Raw genomic sequence first — 20,621 nt, 5'->3', positions numbered from 1 at the left:
ACATCAGCTAACATGTAGAGGTGGCTCCTCAGTGATAAGGAGATATAAAGTGAAAAATACAATCTGAGAACAAGAACCTCCATTATGACTTTTCCAAAGAAGACAGTTCTTTGGAGACAGACGTAAATTTAGAGGTCAGAGTGTAAAAGTAAAGCAGTGGAACTGTGAACAATACACTGGGAAGGGTGTAAATGTGGAGGCTATGGTGGGGATGGGGTAAATATGTTTGGAGGATTTAAGAGGGTGTGTGGAAAACCAGGAGAGAGAAGCAGTTATGGGATGAGGGGAAGAGTAGTATGAGCGAATGATGCAGAAAAATCTGCTTTGCAGTAGCAAATTGTAGTTGACGTAAGTCCCAGAACAGCAGCAGTACATCTCAAACAATTAGCTTCAAAAACAGTGTCTAGTACAGTTGTAAAATAAAACGAGGTTTGCTTTAACTGCAAAAATAACAGCACCAGAATTGTGAAAATGTTTGCAAAAAGGAGCAAAATAATTTAATAGTACAAATAAAAGCACCTGAACTCAGTGTTATTTCTTAACTTTTAATTTTGACCACAGTTATAGGTATTTTTCTGCATCTAAATGACTGTAGGCTGGAACACATAGGCTACTGCCCCGGCTTACTATAGAGGAATTCCAACAGCACTGAGCAATCAGTAAGTCTAAAGAGGCAGGTTTCTGTAAATTGACATGAATCCTTGACGAGTCCCCTGCATGAATCAAATGAAGGCATCCATTGCTTTCGAGAGCATTTCAAATGATACATCGAACTTCATGTTCACGCTAAACATCTTGAATAGATTGAGTTAGGCCATTGATATAATACATTGATTAGCAGGTATTGACAATATTGACCCTATTGTACTGTAGTATGAAATGGTTGTCTTAGGAGAGAGAATGCCAGTTAGTTAGAACGTTGCTGAGGACTGAAAATACATTTCAATAGCGATAGGCTTAGAGAATGCTAAAGAAACTCATGAAAAGAAAAAGACTAAGCAGACAGTATCCTTAATGTTCAGTCGCTTGGGTCCAGAGCAAACAGGATAAGGGCTAGTGAGCATTCTCAATTGGCCATTCCACACAGACATTTAGAGGCTGCATGTCTAAGATGGACGAAGTCCCCCTTTCTTCTTCCGCACAAAGGAAGAGTGAGAGTAGCAAAGATCCACTATTTCTGAGTAGTGCTCTCTGTTGATGGCTCCTTTGGAAAGTAAAACTCACACTTCTTGCAATAGAACGGACTGATGTTCCTTTGAGATTTTGTCCTAAGTGCGGTGAAGAATTGGCAGAACAGAAAGAAAGGGTAGGGCATAGCCATGCAGAACAATTTGAAAGACCCATCTGTTGACGTGATGGAGCACCACACGGAGAGGAAACCTTGGATTCTGCTTGCCACTGGGTTACTGACTACCACTAATGGCAAGATAAAGTGACTTGGTTGCTGTTGCCAAAGGGGATAGTGACTGGGTAGAATGATGCCCTTGTAGGACTGCACGTTGCCTGCCAGATCAACATCACTGGGCTTAAAAGGACTGGGATGATTGCAGCAGTGGCTTGGGACACTGCTGTTGGCTACATGATAGCCCCCTAGAGTGGCCTCACGATCTCCTAAATTGCTGAGGAAACAGTTTGACAGGAGTCAAAAGACAGAGGCTGAGTTCTCTTACACTGTTTGCTTTGAAATATTACAAGGCTGAATCCAATTTTCGCACAGCAGGCGCCAACTATCTAAAGGCATATACATGATAGAGGCCTCTACCACTCCAGAAAATCCTGTGGAATGTATCCATGGATGGCATTGGAGCAGCTCATTGGGGGCCAAATGCCATTTCAACACGATCAGTCGTATCAAGGCCAGCACTATTGGAGTTTACCTTGCTGGTTAAATCCTGAACAACCAGTTTCTCCTGAGTTGAATGTTTAGTGAGGAAATCAGGGTCGCCAGTCACATAGGCCGTTCTAGGGCATGTAAGTTGTACAGTTATTTGGGTCAATTGGTGTAACGGGGAGGACCCGGATCCGCCTGGCTTACCTATCTCCCCTCTTTTTAAACAGCACACAGGGGCCTGGAGAGACACAGATGTCCTCGGCGACTCAGAACCGGAAGAGACTGGTGAGCCCTGTTTCTTTAATTGGGCGGAGTTGGAACAGGACAGCGTCACTTGGCACACCCCCTCATCACAGGTAAAAGCCGCACAGGAAAGCATACAGGTGTGTTTTACACCCGGAGGCGACGGAGTTGAGAGCGACGGAAGGCGAGGTGAAGAGGAGGAAGAGAGCAGAGTCGAGTGGAGGCTGAAGACTGAGGCAGAGGAGTGGCGGGAGCTGAGGAGAGACGAAAGCGGAGTGGAGCAGAGTCAGGAGGCGGAGAGGAGACCGGAGGAGAGAGAGCAGCGGAGGACGGAGGCGGAGAGGAGACCGGAGGACAGAGAACATCAGAGGACGGAGGCGGAGAAGAGACCGGAGGAGAGAGTACATCGGACTACGGAGGCAGAGAAGAGCGCTGGAAGCGGAAGGTCCAGAGGAGCAGAACCCAGCAAGCCAGGAGGCCAACCGGAAGGCGCTTCGCCCAGCCACACTTCAAGGGAAGTGTGGCTACCAGAGGTACGATCAAGGCTTTCGGGCTGGGCGGGCTTTAAGTGGGGTAAACACCCATAACGGCTACTCGTTCATATCCTGTGCACTACCCCTCCCTCACTACCTCGGCACCGTGGATCGTAGGAGACTAGCTGTGCACGTGTGTTCCCTCACCCCCTTCCCCGTGCTGATAAGCAAAACAGATCCCTAATACACCGCTGTCTTTCTTCCCTGCACGGACGAGACAACCCGACATCGTGGAGGAAGAGGTCCGGACCACCAGTCCCAGAAGACACCGGGACGAGCGGCTGAAAGCGACGGAGAAACGCCAGCAAAGACACGCTGAGGATTCAGAAAGCCCCCTGCCATACTACCTGAAAACCATACACCGAAAAAGGACATTTAAGTCAATAAAACCTGCGTAACCCAAACTACCAGTGTCTGTGAGTCTATTCGAGGGGGAGGCGACCCCGCCTACACCGGCACCAATCAGTAAGGGCGAACCTGAAGCGCCACAATTGGGCAATTCGAAGGGCTTTGAATATGTAAATGCTGACTGCACAGTAGTCTAACTGACCATCGTAATGTAAAACAATAAAAAATATGTGTTCAAAAACAAATCAGGGGCGCCAGTCACTACTTTGTAATGTCTGGCCACTGGCCTATTCAGCGGTGAGCAAGAACAGGGCTTTGACCAGGTTTCCATTAAGATGTCAGTGAAGGCATTAAAAAATGTGGCTGGCCCAGGCTGTAAGAGTTCCTCTTTGTCTTAATCTCAATAGGGCTGCCCATCGGATTTTCACTGGAAGGGATAAACTCTCTTCCACTGGAGGTCTAAAAAGTGTCACGAGAAGAAAGGAATAAATGATCTCCATCCCCACTAACATCATCTCTGGCTTGTGGCAAGCTCTGGACACAATCGGAGCTAAAAAAGATAATGGAGCCTATGATAGCACGCCTGCCTTAGTAGAGGTACAGGATCAGAGCCTGGCTAAAATCAGTTCAGAGTCGGATATTGGAACCAGCCATACTACCGGAAAACCATACACCGAAAAAGGACATTTAAGTCAATAAAACCTGCGTTACCCAAACTACCAGTGTCTGTGAGTCTATTCGAGGGGGAGGCGACCCCGCCTACACCGGCACCAATCAGTAAGGGCGAACCTGAAGCGCCACAAGTGGTGGAGAATGCGGGCACATCGGTAGCCATCTGGGATACAAAGATGGAGAAACTGCTTCAAAGACTGGTCAAGGGGCAAGAGCAGTTGGGTTGGGCGGTGGAACAACAGATCGCCACCGCACAAGCAGACCGGGATAACTTCAGAGACACTGTAGTGAAACGACTGGGAGAGCTACAACCGATAACAATCGATCAGGCAGGCAACCCAGTACGAGAGGTGAGACAGCACCTACCCACCCCTTCCGGTATATCGTTACAGAAGTATATCGCGGGGGAAGATCCGGACGCCTTCCTCGTCAACTTTGAGAGGGTTGCTCTTGCTTGTGGATGGCCTTTAGAGAAATGGCCATTCTTTCTCGCGCCGCTACTAACCGGGGAAGCCCAGGCTGCCTACCAGGTGGCCAACGGCAACGGGCAGACCCGATACGGACAAATAAAGAACATAATCCTCGACCACTTAGGTTTGGATGCAGAAGCGTACCGTGTCCGTTTCCGCAAGGAGAGAAGGACCCCCGGAGAGAACCCGAAAACCTTGTTTTTCCGCCTGAAATCAGCGGCCGACAAATGGCTAACTCCCTCACAGAGCACGAAGGAAGCTATAATGGATAAGATCTACCTCGAACAGTATCTCGAGGCGTTGCCCTATGGGACACAGAGGTGGTTACGGCAGCACTCCAACCTAACCACGGCACAAGCAATGGAAATGGCCTCTACCTTTTCACGGGCACAACCCAGACTGCACCCTACGGAGCCCGAGAGAAACACCAGAGTCCCCGTTCGGATAGAACGCAAAACACGACCCCCCCGGTCTTCCTGGTCCCAGACTTCCGAACCCCGAAGTGGCTCCTTTCAAAGGCCCTCAATGCTTCGACTGTGGATCCTGGGGCCACATCGCTAGATTCTGCCCCCGGAAGAGGAATCAGGAAGAGCCCATGGAGGTCGGATATCTACCACGAGCCGTCATGTACTCAGCTGAGCTTGGAGGGGCATACCACGTGAGTGTCCAGGTGAACGGGAAGACGGTCAAGGCTCTGCTAGACTCAGGGTGCAAACAATCGGTGATTCAGGGACGGTTTGTGTGTATCCCCCAGGTAATGCCAGAGACGCTCGTGTATATTAAATGTGTTCATGGGGACATAAAGAGCTACCAGGTCGCTTATGTCCCCTTAGAGTTAGAAGGGGGGCGGCACATAGTGGTTAAGGTGGGGATCTTAGACAACCTCCCCGAAGAGCTCATTATCGGGACCGATAATCCCCACTTCCTGGACCTCTTTTCCGAAACCCTTAGAAATGGGAGTACAGGCCCAAAGAAAGTGCTCACAGCCCCTGATCCATGGGAGGGTGACCGTAGTTTCCAGTTCGCTCAAGCCAACGACTCCACATTATTTAACGCATGGGAACAGGCCCATGACGACCAGGATAACACCAGCCCCAGGTACCCGCGTTTTCTGATACAAGACGACCTCCTCTACAGACAAGGGAAGCAAGACGAACCCAAGCAACTCATTGTTCCAGTGTGTTTCAGGGACCAAGTAATGTTCTATGCCCACACCCACCTCCTCGCAGGACACACAGGCAGCGAAAAAACCACCCAGAACATCCTACGGAACTTCTATTGGCCGGGTGTCTATCAGGACATCAAGACCCACTGCCAGACCTGTGACGTATGTCAACGCAAAAATGTACATAGACCCCCGGCTGTACCTTTACAACCGTTACCTATCATTGGGACCCCGTTTGAGAGGGTGGCAATGGACCTTATCGGCCCACTCCCTAAAACACGGAGGGGAAACCAATACGCCCTAGTGATAGTGGATTATGCCACCAGATTCCCCGAAGCGTTTCCCTTGAAATCCCCCACATCCAAGAACATTGCGGAGAAATTCCTGGAACTCTTTTCCCGGGTAGGGTTCCCGAAGGAGGTCCTTACCGACCAAGGCACGCCCTTTATGTCCCGAGTGATGAAGGAAGTATGCTTCCTCCTAGACCTCCATCAGATCAGGACATCGATTTATCACCCACAGACGGATGGCCTCGTTGAACGCTATAACGGGACACTTAAGAGCATTTTAAAGAAAATGCTCACAGCCAACAGAGCAGACTGGGACATGCTGCTACCCCTGGCCCTATATGTCATTAGAGGCCAGACCCAAAGCAGTCTTGGCTGCTCGTCCTTTGAAATGCTGTACGGGAGACAGCCCCAAAGTCTCTTGAAGATGACAAAAGAATACTGGGAGGCCGAACCAACCCGAGATACGAAAACGTTGCTTGAGTACAGCCAGAATCTCAAAAACCAGTTGGGGAAAATACGGGAGCTGGCCTACTCCCAGCTAGAAAGGAGCCAAATGAAACAAAGAACACATTACGACAAGGGGAAGAAGTGGAGAAGACTCGAGGTGAACGACTGGGCCCTAGTGTTGTTACCATCAACCACCAAAAGGTTTCATACTGAATGGCAAGGCCCTTACCAGGTCCTCGAAACCATCGGAAAAACAACATATCGGCTACGGTTAACCGGAAGGAAAACCCAGATCTTCCACATTAATGTACTCAAGAAATGGCTGGGAGCCCCTCCTCTTTCCGCCTATACCACCCCTGCCAAAGGAAACAAACGGGAGACCACGATTGAACATCTCGTCATCAACGATGAACTGTACCAGAGGCAACAGGAAGGGCTACAGGGAGTCCTTCGTCGTTGCGCGTCCATCTTTTCCGACCTACCAGGGTCAACGAACTTGGCAGAACATCGGATCGAGACACCTAACGGGACCATTGTGAAACAGCGACCATACAGAATACCTGCCGCAAAAAGAGAAGCCATAAACCGAGAGGTGAGAGAAATGCTCAACCTAGGAGTGATACGCCCTTCTAGAAGCGAATGGTCCTCACCGATAGTGATGGTGCCCAAACCTGGCGGGAGCAGTAGGTTCTGTATGGACTTCAGGGCCCTGAATGCGGTCTCGTCATTCGACGCGTATCCCATTCCGAGAATCGACGAATTGATCGAGAAGTTAGGAGAAGCCCGATACATCAGCACCCTCGACCTCACCAAAGGGTACTGGCAGGTGCCTCTGCGAGAAGAAGATCGCAAGAAAACCGCATTTGCCACCCCTGACGGACTGTACGAATTCACAGTACTCCCCTTCGGATTACACGGAGACCCCGCGACGTTCCAACGATTGATGAATGAGGTACTCCGGGAACACCAGCAATATAGTTCGGCCTATTTGGACGATATTATCATTTTCAGCCCCGACTGGGAGACCCACCTCAGACACCTGGAGACCATCCTGCAACGGTTAACCAAAGCGGGTCTACACATCAACGCCAAGAAATCGAGGATCGGATTTCAAAAAGTGAAGTACCTGGGGTACGTATTGGGGCATGGAGTCATCGAACCCCAACTCGAAAAGGTCCGAGCCATTGCTGACACCCCGTTTCCCGCTAACCTCAGGGACATGCGGGCCTTCTTGGGGTTGGTGGGGTATTATCGTAGGTTCATACCCTCCTTCTCGGACATAGCTGCCCCTCTCACCGATACCCTTAAAAAGCGGACCCCGAACTCCGGGTTTCAGAAACCAACCCCCGAGATGAGAAGGGCCTTCAAGACCCTAAAAGAAGTAATCACCACCAGCCCGGTGCTCTCCTCCCCCGATTTCACCAAACCCTTCATTCTTCACACCGACGCCTCAGATTTCGGGATAGGGGCAGTGCTTTCTCGGGTGTCCAAAGAGGGGATAGAGCACCCAATTCTGTTTATCAGCCTAAAACTGTTTCCCAGGGAGGTGAGGTACCCCACGATTGAAAAAGAATGCCTGGCTATCAAATGGGCGATAGACAAGCTACGGTATTACCTGGAGGGACACCCATTTAAACTGTATTCCGATCATGCCCCTCTCCAATGGATGAGCCGCAATGCATCCAACAACCCAAGAGTGATGCGGTGGTTCCTTTCTTTGCAACCTTTTTCCTTCCAAGTACTGCACAGAAAAGGGAAGGACAACGCTAGCGCTGACTACCTCTCCCGTTATCCTCTCCCCGATCGGGAGAATCCAAGGGGGGAGGGGTGTAACGGGGAGGACCCGGATCCGCCTGGCTTACCTATCTCCCCTCTTTTTAAACAGCACACAGGGGCCTGGAGAGACACAGATGTCCTCGGCGACTCAGAACCGGAAGAGACTGGTGAGCCCTGTTTCTTTAATTGGGCGGAGTTGGAACAGGACAGCGTCACTTGGCACACCCCCTCATCACAGGTAAAAGCCGCACAGGAAAGCACACAGGTGTGTTTTACACCCGGAGGCGACGGAGTTGAGAGCGACGGAAGGCGAGGTGAAGAGGAGGAAGAGAGCAGAGGCAGAGGAGTGGCGGGAGCCGAGGAGAGACGAAAGCGGAGCGGAGCAGAGTCAGGAGGCGGAGAGGAGACCGGAGGAGAGAGAGCAGCGGAGGACGGAGGTGGAGAGGAGACCGGAGGACAGAGAACATCAGAGGACGGAGGCAGAGAGGAGACCGGAGGAGAGAGAACATCAGAGGACGGAGGCGGAGAGGAGACCGGAGGAGAGAGGACATCGGACTACGGAGGCAGAGAAGAGCGCTGAAAGCGGAAGGTCCAGAGGAGCAGAACCCAGCAAGCCAGGAGGCCAACCGGAAGGCGCTTCGCCCAGCCACACTTCAAGGGAAGTGTGGCTACCAGAGGTACGATCAAGGCTTTCGGGCTGGGCGGGCTTTAAGTGGGGTAAACACCCATAACGGCTACTCGTTCGTATCCTGTGCACTACCCCTCCCTCACTACCTCGGCACCGTGGATCGTAGGAGACTAGCTGTGCACGTGTGTTCCCTCACCCCCTTCCCCGTGCTGATAAGCAAAACAGATCCCTAATACACCGCTGTCTTTCTTCCCTGCACGGACGAGATGCCCCGACATCGTGGAGGAAGAGGTCCGGACCACCAGTCCCAGAAGACACCGGGACGAGCGGCGGAAAGCGACGGAGAAACGCCAGCAAAGACACGCTGAGGATTCAGAAAGCCCCCTGCCATACTACCTGAAAACCATACACCGAAAAAGGACATTTAAGTCAATAAAACCTGCGTAACCCAAACTACCAGTGTCTGTGAGTCTATTCGAGGGGGAGGCGACCCCGCCTACACCGGCACCAATCAGTAAGGGCGAACCTGAAGCGCCACAATTGGGCAATTCGAAGGGCTTTGAATATGTAAATGCTGACTGCACAGTAGTCTAACTGACCATCGTAATGTAAAACAATAAAAAATATGTGTTCAAAAACAAATCAGGGGCGCCAGTCACTACTTTGTAATGTCTGGCCACTGGCCTATTCAGCGGTGAGCAAGAACAGGGCTTTGACCAGGTTTCCATTAAGATGTCAGTGAAGGCATTAAAAAATGTGGCTGGCCCAGGCTGTAAGAGTTCCTCTTTGTCTTAATCTCAATAGGGCCGCCCATCGGATTTTCACTGGAAGGGATAAACTCTCTTCCACTGGAGGTCTAAAAAGTGTCACGAGAAGAAAGGAGTAAATGATCTCCATCCCCACTAACATCATCTCTGGCTTGTGGCAAGCTCTGGACACAATCGGAGCTAAAAAAGATAATGGAGCCTATGATAGCACGCCTGCCTTAGTAGAGGTACAGGATCAGAGCCTGGCTAAAATCAGTTCAGAGTCGGATATTGGAACCAGCACCAGCTCCTCCTCCGGTGACATTGGTACCGGCGTCAATGAGGGAGGGACCAACTTAGGTCATGCAGCTGGAGTAAATGTCTGCACTGGAGCTGGTACGAACATGGTAATCTGACTGAAGGCTGCAGCGGATCCTTGGGGCCCTAAGATGTGCCAGAGGGAGCCAGAAGAATGTGAAATATCTTCAGCATAGTCTTCTTAAAGGCATCAACTTGCTGCAGTGTTGCCAATGGTCTGGAAAATTCTGGGCACATCGGGACAAACTGAGGAATCAGCTCTACAACAGAGATCTGCAAAGACACTGTCTTACATTCTCTTACAATAGGGAGTGGCAGGATGTAGATGAGTCCTACTTCGCCTTCTCGTGCTTGCGTTTGGATTTGGACTAAATGGAGGCCTTTGACCACAAAGTTTACCTCTTGCCTAAGTGACCTCAAGATCGGTAGCATGTCTGAACCTTCAACTTAGTGCAGGAGTTTGTGATGTCCGCTATTTCTTCTTGTGTTCGGCAATGTACAGCTTCACTTCAGTCATGGATCACCTTAATGTACATGAGGGCACATTTGCTGCACAACTTTAAGTTGTTTTCATGCCTAAATACATGAGAAGCAGCGGATTCAGGTCGGTGACCAACAATTGTTTCCAAAAAACATAGCATGGTTTGAAACTTGTAGTCTTAGGAGGGGGACCTCACCCCTTAGCACACTAAGTTTCTCTTTTAGGAGACATCTGAAGACTGACTGAATTAGAAGCAAAGCTCCCGATCTGCATCAGAAGCCACAGAAGGAAAGGAAATGATGACAGTACGCAGGTGTGGAACTTATACTTATATGCAGTTCCACTCCGCCATTTCTGGGGTGTTGTGAGGCAACAGGAAGCCTCCTGGTGCCACCTAACGGCGCATGGGAGCATTGCCAGCAAAAGCTTTCCGAAGGAACCAGTCTGGCGACCTGGGGAGTATTTTAAGATGAGAAATCTGTAGTTAGAAGTATCCATCAAAACACTTATTTGCATTGAGTGATGCTCTGGCCATCAGTTCTGTGATCCCCTACCGCCACTTATAACAGGTTGTTATGTCGCCTACATAGATTACGTTTAATAGATTTAACTGAAAGAATTCCTGATAGCGCATGGTGTGGGACATTGGTGTTGGCCTATTCTGACCAAACACTGGCATTGACCTTGGTCTCTGCATTTAGTAAAGATATTGGGTGATATGATGAGCAGTCATCTGCTCTCTTCCCTTTCTTATTTATCAAGCCTATGGATACTACTCTCAAACCTTTTGGCAATATGTCTTCCTGACTGGCTTCCAACAGTATACCCAGTATGGGTTAGGTGACTGTATGTATCAATCCATTATAGAATTCTATAGTATGGCTTGTGGCTTCAGTTAATGTACCTAATTGAAGTTGGGCGACTGATTATAAGTCATTTGAAGAAATCCAACATTCAACATTTGCTATTTAAAATTAATTACAGTGATTTGCCAGTCAAAAGTAGTGCTAGTTAAGATACAGTGTACTTACCATAAGCCCATATAACCACTACCCGAAATGAAGCATGTATTGTTGTATTCTTAATACGATACTTTCACATTAAAAAGACCACATTTACTCCTTTTCACTTTAGACCACAGTAAAGAATTTCTGTTATTCTGTTACCTATTTGCTGCATTTAGAACTCACTGGATTTTTATTTGTTGTTCACCGTTGTTATGATTTGGGAAGCCATAAAGAGTTGAAACTGTGCACAAGTGTACACATTATTCTCACTAACTGCACTATATGACATCTTATTTGGTCATTGAAACGGTCAAATAACAAAAACCACTTGTCCTTGAAACTGTACTTTAGAATTCACTCTGGTGAGAGCGCTGGTGTGCGCCTTAACTTCTAAACTTTTTAAAACTGAAAACTCGCACTTTATTTTAACAAACATATCCTGAACTGTTTTAGCTGTAACTGTTTGCAATTTGCATGTGTTTACCTTAATTGCTGCCCGCCCCGGTCCATCCTGGCCGTTGTGTGGAGGGCGTGCCTGACCTTACGTAGAGCATCATTTCCGGGGAGGGAGGCGGAGCAGGAACTTCCCGCCCGCTCCACTATTAAGACCCATGTGTCTCAGGCCACCCAGCGAGCGCGCCGCTGGCGTGCCAAAGGCAAGTCCGTCCGCGCCAGACAGGGCCCAGGGGCCAGGACCCCTGGTCCTGTTGAGCCACAAAAGAGATTTAGGTACACAGCTGAGGAGCTATGTAGACTATCAATGCCCATTGATAAATCATGTAAATAACATTAATATAGATAGTAAGGAGTTGAAATGTGAGTGTTGTAACATGACCCCAAGGTTTAATAATGAGAAGAACAATAAAGATAAGCTGCAGTTAGAAATACTAAATTGTAGGTCATTAGCGAAACACAAATATGAGACACAGGACCTACTAAGGGAAAGATCACTGAACGGTCTATTCCTGACTGAGACCTGGCTTAATGAGAGCTCCACCCCAGACGTTCTGGACGCAATCCGCAGTGAATATATGTTAGTAAGGCAGGATTGGGAAGGGCAAACAGGAGGGGGCATTGCCATTATTTTTAAATCCTAAATGAAGTGTGAAATTCAACAAGCCGACCTTGAAAAATGTGAGGCGTTCCTCTTTTCTCTATCGGCAACAGTAGATAAGACTTTAGCCGGCTTTCTAATCTATCGCCCACCAGGCCCGGGGTCACAATTCGAGGCGAGCCTGGAAGAGAAAGTAGTGCAACCTGCCCTCCGACATAAAAACTTTTTGGTGCTAGGTGATCTGAATATACATTTTGATAACCAGCAGAATCAAGAAGCATCCACTCTCCGCAACAACCTACTGACTCTGAACCTAGTACAAAGAGTAGAATCACAAACGCGCCAGATTCTAGATCTTATTTTTTCTAACTTTGAGGATATAGAGGTTGAAACACCATGGCCAATTCCCTGGTCGGATCACTATCTAGTCCAGTTTTCTGTGCCTACCCACAGGAAGAGGGTAGAACAACCAACTAGGGAAATTACTACTAGGAAGTGCAAGAATTTCAACTCCAATTCTTTCACACTGGCTCTGATGGAGAAAAAGCCCATCTTAGACAAAGATGTCAATTTAGTCAACAATCAATTGGAAGCCTGGATTACAGAGGCATTAGATGAAACAGCACCGTGGAGTACCAGGACCCCAAAAAGACAAAATACAACAGCACATTGGTTTAATGAAAAACTAATGATAGCCAAAAAAAATACAAAAAGCTCGAGAGAGTCTGGAGGAAGGAATATAGCAATGAGGCTAAAGGAAACTATAAAAAATAATTAAAACAATATCAATCCTTAATTAAGAAATCCAGATGTAAATTTTACACTGAAAGAATAGAAGAGGCTAGCAATGCCCAGAAAGAAATGTTCGTGATACTGAAGTCCCAAACAACACAGGAAAATAGGAGTGACACAGTGTGACAATGAGAGCCGGCTGCCAAAAGAAATACATGACAACAGTGATTGGTGGTCAGTTCCTACCCCTCCATCAGCTTCTGTTCGTTCTCCACAGGACGAGTGGAACTGGGATACCACTCCGATACCGACACCGAGTCCGGAAGAAAATATCCACGGTTCCTTTAACTGGGGATTCCAAGACTATGAAGCCACTCCCCCTCATTACATAAGCACAACACTATTGGTTAAGAAAGGGGAAGGAGTTGGACCGGTGTGTGACGACACCGGAGGAGTGAGAGAGGAAGGCGTTTTTGCAGCGTTTGGAGAAGACCACCGAGGAGAAGCAGACGAGAACAAGGCGGAAAGAAGACCGGATCCGAAAGAAGCCCCGACATTGCCTGGAGGCCAACATCACCACGAGCCGCCGAGCCACGGTCCCGGAGGAGCGTGGCTGAACCAGGTACTGGCCAGGTTCACAGGGTGGGGAGGGAGGCGGGGAGGCCCTGTCGGGTAGAAGCTTGAACAGCAGGGCTCCACTCCAGCATCGAACCTCCTTTACCTAACCTTGCGTTACCCTCAAACTCCCCTATACCATCACCTGTTTTCCTACACAGTGCACTGTCCAACTCCAAGTATAGTAGTACAGGCACGAGAGCACCTCGGTGATCCCTGCACTTCCCGGTTCCCTGGGTATACAAACGGTAGATTGAGGAAGGTGTCCCTGACACAATCTCTCTCTTTCTTCCATGTAACTGGCTGGAGGCTTCTACGCCCACCTGAAAGGAAGGGCGACAAGGAGAGATACGAGGGAACAACTGTTACCAAGACTGTATCGCCACCACGGACCCGGATCAGCACACCAGAGAAAGACTCAGTAATCGTCCTAGAAAAGTGTTAAAAAAAATAAAACCCTATCTAACACGCCCAGGTCTCCGGTCCCTTACTTCGACCTTGCCACACACAGCTGCCTCTGAAGAGAGCTGTAATAAGGTGGCTGAATTCTTCTCAGATAAAGTAGAAAAAATCTACGACACCTTCCCGATAGAAGCACGGGAAGGAACCAGCATAACATGTGATAGCCAGATACATTTCGCTGGGGTAACTCTGGATGAATTTAAGATCCAGGAACTAGAGGAAATTACTACCATAGCAAATGGGATAAAATCTGGATCCCCTTTGGACCCAGCTCTACCGAAGATAATAATGCAGGGAGCAAATTTAATGATGCCTTATATTTCTGAACTTGTCTCACGCTCCTTCCAAAATGGTGTGGTCCCCACAAAACGGAAACAGGCAATTGTGAAACCACTCAAAAAGAAGGCGTCACTGGAGCACACAGTAATGGAAAATCTACGCCCTATCTCACTGCTACCGTTTGTGGCCAAAGTTGAAGAAAAAGCTACGAATAAACAACTGATAGATCACATCAACAAAAATGACCTATTGCATCCCTCCCAATCAGGTTTCAGAGTGGCCCACTCCTCGGAGTCAACATTACTCATAGCCACAGAAACACAGAGGAAATATGAAGATGAAGGACAAACGGCCGCACTGATTCTACTAGATCTCAGTGCAGCATTTGACACTATCTCCCATAAGCTGCTCCTTCTAAGATTGGAGGCGTGTGGCATAAGGCGTTGAGCTGGTTGACATCATTTCTCTCCACGTGGAGCTTCCAAGTTGCGCAACAAACATATCTATCTAAGAAAATTCCCTTGACCCAAGGGGTCCTGCAGGGCTCAATCTTGTGCCCCACCTTGTTTAACATTTATGTGGGGCCATTGGCGGAGCGAGTGGAGTATAGGGTGTCGATTGTCTCCTATGCAGACGATAGGCAACTAATTGTGATGTTAGCACAAGACAAGGGCCAAGCAGCTACCCGGTTCTCCGAATGTTTAGAAGAGTTGGCAGACTGGCTGTCTAACCACTGCCTTAAGCTAAACGGGAGTAAAATGGAAGTAATGGCGGTATGCAGGGTGCTATCCATATGGTCATCCGCGTGGTGGCCTGAAATACTAGGCCAACTGCCTTCCCCCAAAACAGAAGTAAAAAACCTCGGAATATGGCTTGATTCCGGGCTGACTTTTGAAAGTCAGATTCGGAAGGTAGCAGGTAAATTCTACGGGAACATGAAAATCGTGAGGAAGGTCCTGGAATTATCACCACCAAATGTCCGGAAAACCATAGTACATGCAGTAATAACTTCCCAATAGAATTACGGGAATGTACTATATCTTGGTGCGAGTAAAAAGGGACTTGCCAAATTACAGAGAGTACAGAATGCGGCGGCGCGTATGGTACTGGGCCTTCCGAGAAGAGCAAATACGAAGAAGGCCCTGACAGCATTACACAGGGTGCCAGTAGAAAGGAGAGTTGCATTCAAGGCAATGTGCAACTGTCACCGTATTCTATTGAAGAAAGGCCCTAGATACCTACAACCGTTAACAACCCAATACACCTCAGAACGGAGTTTAAGATATATGGGTAAGGCATTGGTGACCATACCGAGAATATTTAGAGCAGGAATGGGAGCACGCTCATTCAGGTACTGTGCAGCCAAAATGTGGAACGCCTACTGTTAGATCTAAGAATAGAACCATGCGAAAGTAGTTTTCAAAAACAGCTGAAAACATGACTGTTCAGGCAAACTGGATAGGGCTACTGTCAGCTAGTTCTGCACATCATAGCATTACAGGCGGATGGCCGCAGCCTCCCCCCTAGAGCATGCATCTCATCGCGGGGACACACCGATGGTGTAACCAGTTGAGAAAACCTGAAAACCAACTGCACATAAGTAGCTTTTTTATTATTAAGTCTGATGCATTTAGTTTCTAGTGCACTTCTTTCAATATTTGGTTGACATACTTCAGTTAACTATCTATACAAAATAGGACATTACTCCTCTTTTATGTAATTAAACATATTATACAGGTTTATTATAGCAATAAATGTCACCCAATCACACTTTCTATACTTAGCATCAGGAAGAGAACAGCACTATGGTTATTGACGTACAAGTGAAAGAGCTGTTTGCGTCTGATGAAGAAGGGGTTCTGGGAGGTTAGACAGGTGTATGCATTCTGGTATTTTAACGGTGCCTCCATCCAGGTCTGCAATAATAACATCTAACTGAAAAAGACAAATCAAATAAATCATTAAATGAATTAACATTATGGAACAAAATTGAGCAGCAGTACATGCTTTGTCGAAAACCACATTGCTTATTTTCATCATGGTAAACAAAAAGCTAAAAAAAAAAACCTGTATGGCCATTTATGCATTGCTTGTATGGAGACATCATGCTAAACGCAAGCATAGTAAAATCATTCCCACCGTGCTCTGAAATACAAACAGATGTTTTAAGCTTAGCATTTTAAATCCGGCCATTCAGGACATATGAGGGCCTAAGTGACCAGGATTGACCCCAGTATTAACTACAAGAACATCTCATCCAGAAGAGGTTTATAGCAAACAAATGTATTTCAATTAAAGACAACCAGTTCTACAATATAAAAGAAAAGCACAGGTTAAAATACAGAAATTCTGTTGTATGTGGCATATGTAATCGTATAAAATCTAAAGGAGGAAAGTCATAGAATTTGTGAGAAAATCCCTTTTTCACTACCATTTTTTGTTGACTGGTATTGTTGGTATTTCAACTCCGCACACTAGGGAACTGCTGTCCAGTGCCTAGAGTATGAGCTCTGACCACTAAATGGATCGTAAAAAATGACTAATCCTTTCTTGGAATATTCAACATTCCAGCAGACCATAGTACATGGTGCCGAAAAAAATACTAATGGCATGGAAAGCTAAAAGTCACCTGTGGATTGCAGCACGTGTTGCGCCATCCACTAGAATGACAAAGAAAACATGGGCCAATTGTGTAATTCTGACTGCCACAGCTCCTAAAAGAGAAGGCAACCAATCAAAAATAAAAATAAAAATACAGAAAAGAACCCTACATTTAAAAATTATATAAATCAGCCCTAAGTAGGCTTTGTAGCCCACAAAGTATGGTGTCTAGTGATACATGCTGGTATTTAGTGTTGGCACATACCTAGAGTGACTATCCTCCAAAAGCTATTTTCACTGTAACGGGATATAGCTGATCTGTGAATAATACTATTTCGGCTACCTCACATTTGGGATAAGCTACATGAACGATTCAACCACTATTTTGAATATTTATTGAAATCCAATTAATTGGTGAAGTCATATTTTGAATACCAATTTAGAAAGAATTTTTTTTTTTTTAAGTCGACTTTGTCTCTCTAATTCTCCAGTGGGTAATTAGCATGTGCATGCCAGCAACAGGCCTCTATCTTTGCTTCCCCTTACTCAATTGTAAAATGTGCTCCAAAAGAAGAAACAATCTTTTTGGTCTCTTAGAATTAAGACTTGGAGGCGAGATATGAAACCCTCTTAGCTCAGGAAGGACAGCTGTGGAGGGTTCAGGAACGTAATTAACTCTATAGGGACCAGGGTGAGTAGTGCCAATTTATATTTCAGTTTATTAGGAAACCTGGAGAAAAGTAGCCTACATTCCCTGGACCAACTGCTGCCAGTTTGGTACCAGCCTAGTCAGCAAGAGGAGCAGGTCCCAGAAATAGGGCTAGTTAATTTCCGTAAACATATCCCTGCCTGAGACACTAGAAACCTCCAGGAACCGAAGAGTTTTGTCAAGACAGATTTTACTAGTAATAGTGCATTGTGTGATAGCTTGAGTAAAGTCGCTCTAAAGTTCCGAATACGGCGTCCTCCTCGGGGTTTCACTTTGCCTCAAAGAGGACGCCGTATTCGGAACTGGACAGACATACAGGCCATTGTGGAGCGATTTGAACTTTAGAGCGACTTTACTCAAGTCACAGTATATTCAAAACCAACTGTGGGCGTTACAGCCACGTCTGTCCAGGCATTTCTTATCAGCTTTGATTAGCGATCACACCGCTACAGAGTTCTTTCTTGACGGTTCTTCCACACCTGCCGGACAATCTTCAGATACCCTGACTGGGTTGGAATTATCAACAGTTTAGGGGGATTGATTTCTCTTATCTATTAGGATCTAGCCCTGAAGAATTGGAGTGTACTGTACTCCAATGAAACACGTGTCGGCTGGCGCATTAAAAACAACAAGATCGACAAGCGTCAACTGCTTTTCTGTTCTTAATCACGCAAATTGTCATATTATATGTTGAATATTATGTGTGTGCACAGGTTTTCTTCACAATATTTTAAAAGGCATAACCATAGATGTGATCTATTAACAAAATCAAAGGCTGAGGTAAAGTCCATAAAGGCTAAGTAAATTGTATATTTGCCGATGATCAAGGTAACATTGAGGCATTGTTCCACGGATCCCAAATTACTTCTAAAACCTAGCTGACACTTATTTAGGATACTTTCCTCCTCGGCCCAAGACCTGATTTTGTTAAATAGCACCCTCCCGAGTATTTTAAGTGTTTTATCAATCAGGGAGATCGATCTGTAGCAGCTAGGGTTGGATCTGTCCCCCTTTTTAAAAATCGGCACAATAATGCTGGTCGACCAAGTACTAGGAATTTGGGTGTTTGTTAAGTTGTTAAACATGTTGAGTAAGAGAGGCACCCAGAACTCTGGTTTATGCTTAATAAGGTCAATGGAAAGCCCATCGGGGACAGGGGCCTTGTTACCAAAACTATGGTAGATGGCATCCTCAACGTCAGATAGAGATATCTGAATTCGTGTAGCAGCATCAATGTCTGTGAGATCCTCACTCTGAGGCGGGGGCGGTATATACTTTGGAGAAATGAGCTTCCCACGTTTCGCTAGTTATGTTGCAGCTAAGGGAAGTGAGTCTGAGTTCCATGGTTCTCATGTCTTTGACTGCTGCCCAGAAAACATTTGTGTTGTTAAGTCTAGCAGCACAAGCCAAATTGTCCCATTGTTCTTTCAGGATCTCATCTTTCCTCTGCTTAGTCACTTTTTTATATTGATACCTCAGTAAACGAACAAGGTTTTCATCCCTGGTGCCACTGCATGGGCAACGCAGAGCTCTCTATTTGCCCGTGAGCAAGCACTATTAAACCAAATAGGGTTATGGTTGTTATTAGATGCAGGCCTTGAGATCAATTGTTTGATGCCTGCACATAAGTGGATAAAGGCGATAACTCCCTCAAGATTAGAGTCAGTGGGCGACAGAGAAGTATCGACAAATAGTCGATAGGTTATTAACATGTTTAAAAACACTCTAGTGTTGTCAATTGCTTTCCAAATAACTCTTAAATTATCTGTTGAGGATGCTAAATTGCAGGCCTCTGGTTCTTCTAAAGTCTGGTCTAAGGTGCGACCTGAAGTATGACCGAGGTTGGATTATGGTCCCCGTACATGGTGGGTTTAACCTCAGCTTTTGCTAAAAAATCTTCTAATGGAACCGATATAAAAACATAGTCTATTATTGATGCGCAGCCATGGCCTCTATAGGTGGGTATTGGGTGACTGTCATTTTGATTTACGGCCGCGATGTCCATCACATTCAATAACTTGTGATTTAACAAATAGACTAGTAAACCAGCCGCCCTTTTGCACATATGTGCCAGGGGTTGGTGGACGGCAACCACATTGTTTGCCTCGGCGATCTCAACATTAAAGTTGCCACCCAAGCAGATTCCAGCTAAATTGTAGTTCTCCGTTGAACTTTGTGAGTCCAAGTCAAACAAATAAGATTTGCAAAGTTCACATTCGGTACAGTTAAAAAATTATTATAAAAATTGATCCAACAAATGGGGGCACCCCGAGTGTATATCAGGGCTTGAAAGTAGGCACTATTTGTGGTAATGGTTTTGACGCTACCACCCAAAGAAATTGTCACCCAAATGGAAAGGCCACCTGAAGGTCGCCCATGTTTGGGGACGGGTGTGGTGACATTAAAGCATTCAAATCCTTCTAGATATCGAAAACAGCGAGAATATGATGATTAAAGCTTAAAGGAATTGCTTTAAGCTTTAATCATCATATTCTTGCTATTTTTGATCAAATTTTTTCATGGTTCATCTGGTCTTATTCGAAGCCAAGAAGGGCCCTTACCCTCCTCTCTCTTCCCAGGGAGAGGGGAGGCTGGTCTCTTCCCAACTTAAAGTTATATTATTGGGCCACTGCTCTACAACCCTGTATCGAACTTTTGAACGAAGACTATGTCTTAAGCCCCTCAGGACTACCCTCTCCTTACTTCCTGCTTCTAGGAGAGAATGCAAAGGGTTCCCTCTGGCGCCAATTGGAATTCTCATACTACAAGCGAGTTCGATTTAAGACCATGATCAATGCCTATCGGGTGTTTCGCAATGTTTGTAAGGTATTTGGAATTTCTAAACTAAATTATTACACTCCGATCAGGCAGAACGATAACCTTCCACTGATCTTCAAGAATGCATACATTTACCAATGGTATTCGGTCAGTATCCGCAGACTAGGGGATCTGTACAACGCTGGTTGCATACGGTCATTCCAGAACCTGCAAATTCATTATAAACTGAGCAGTCACCAATCTTTTCAATACCAGTCAATAGCGAATGATCTAAAATATAAAACCGGAGGGTCAGCAGGATTCACAACGGTCGATCTTATCGACAAATTACTTGGCCCTAACTTACCCAGGATTGGTAGTATCTACAATATTTTGACCGAACAACGACCAGATGATCTGAGTAAGGTTGACTCCAAATGGCAGCTTAAGCTGAATA

General features: G+C 46.5%; 1 protein-coding gene across 5 annotated transcripts in view; it reads right to left on the bottom strand.

The window, feature by feature from the left end:
- The window catches only part of SBF2 (SET binding factor 2), a 2,295,537-nt gene that overhangs the window by 1,231,744 nt on the left and 1,043,172 nt on the right, over nt 1-20,621 (bottom strand). For all 5 annotated transcript variants that reach the window (XM_078680952.1, XM_078680953.1, XM_078680956.1 and 2 more), the window contains one exon: nt 15,919-16,032. In XM_078680952.1, the coding sequence (XP_078537078.1) occupies nt 15,919-16,032 (114 nt within the window). The remainder of the gene's footprint in view (nt 1-15,918; nt 16,033-20,621) is intronic.

This window comes from Lissotriton helveticus, chromosome 3_1 (genome assembly GCF_964261635.1).
Source record: "Lissotriton helveticus chromosome 3_1, aLisHel1.1, whole genome shotgun sequence".
Lineage (NCBI taxonomy): Eukaryota > Metazoa > Chordata > Amphibia > Caudata > Salamandridae > Lissotriton > Lissotriton helveticus.
This window is presented reverse-complemented; position numbering and strand designations above follow the sequence as displayed.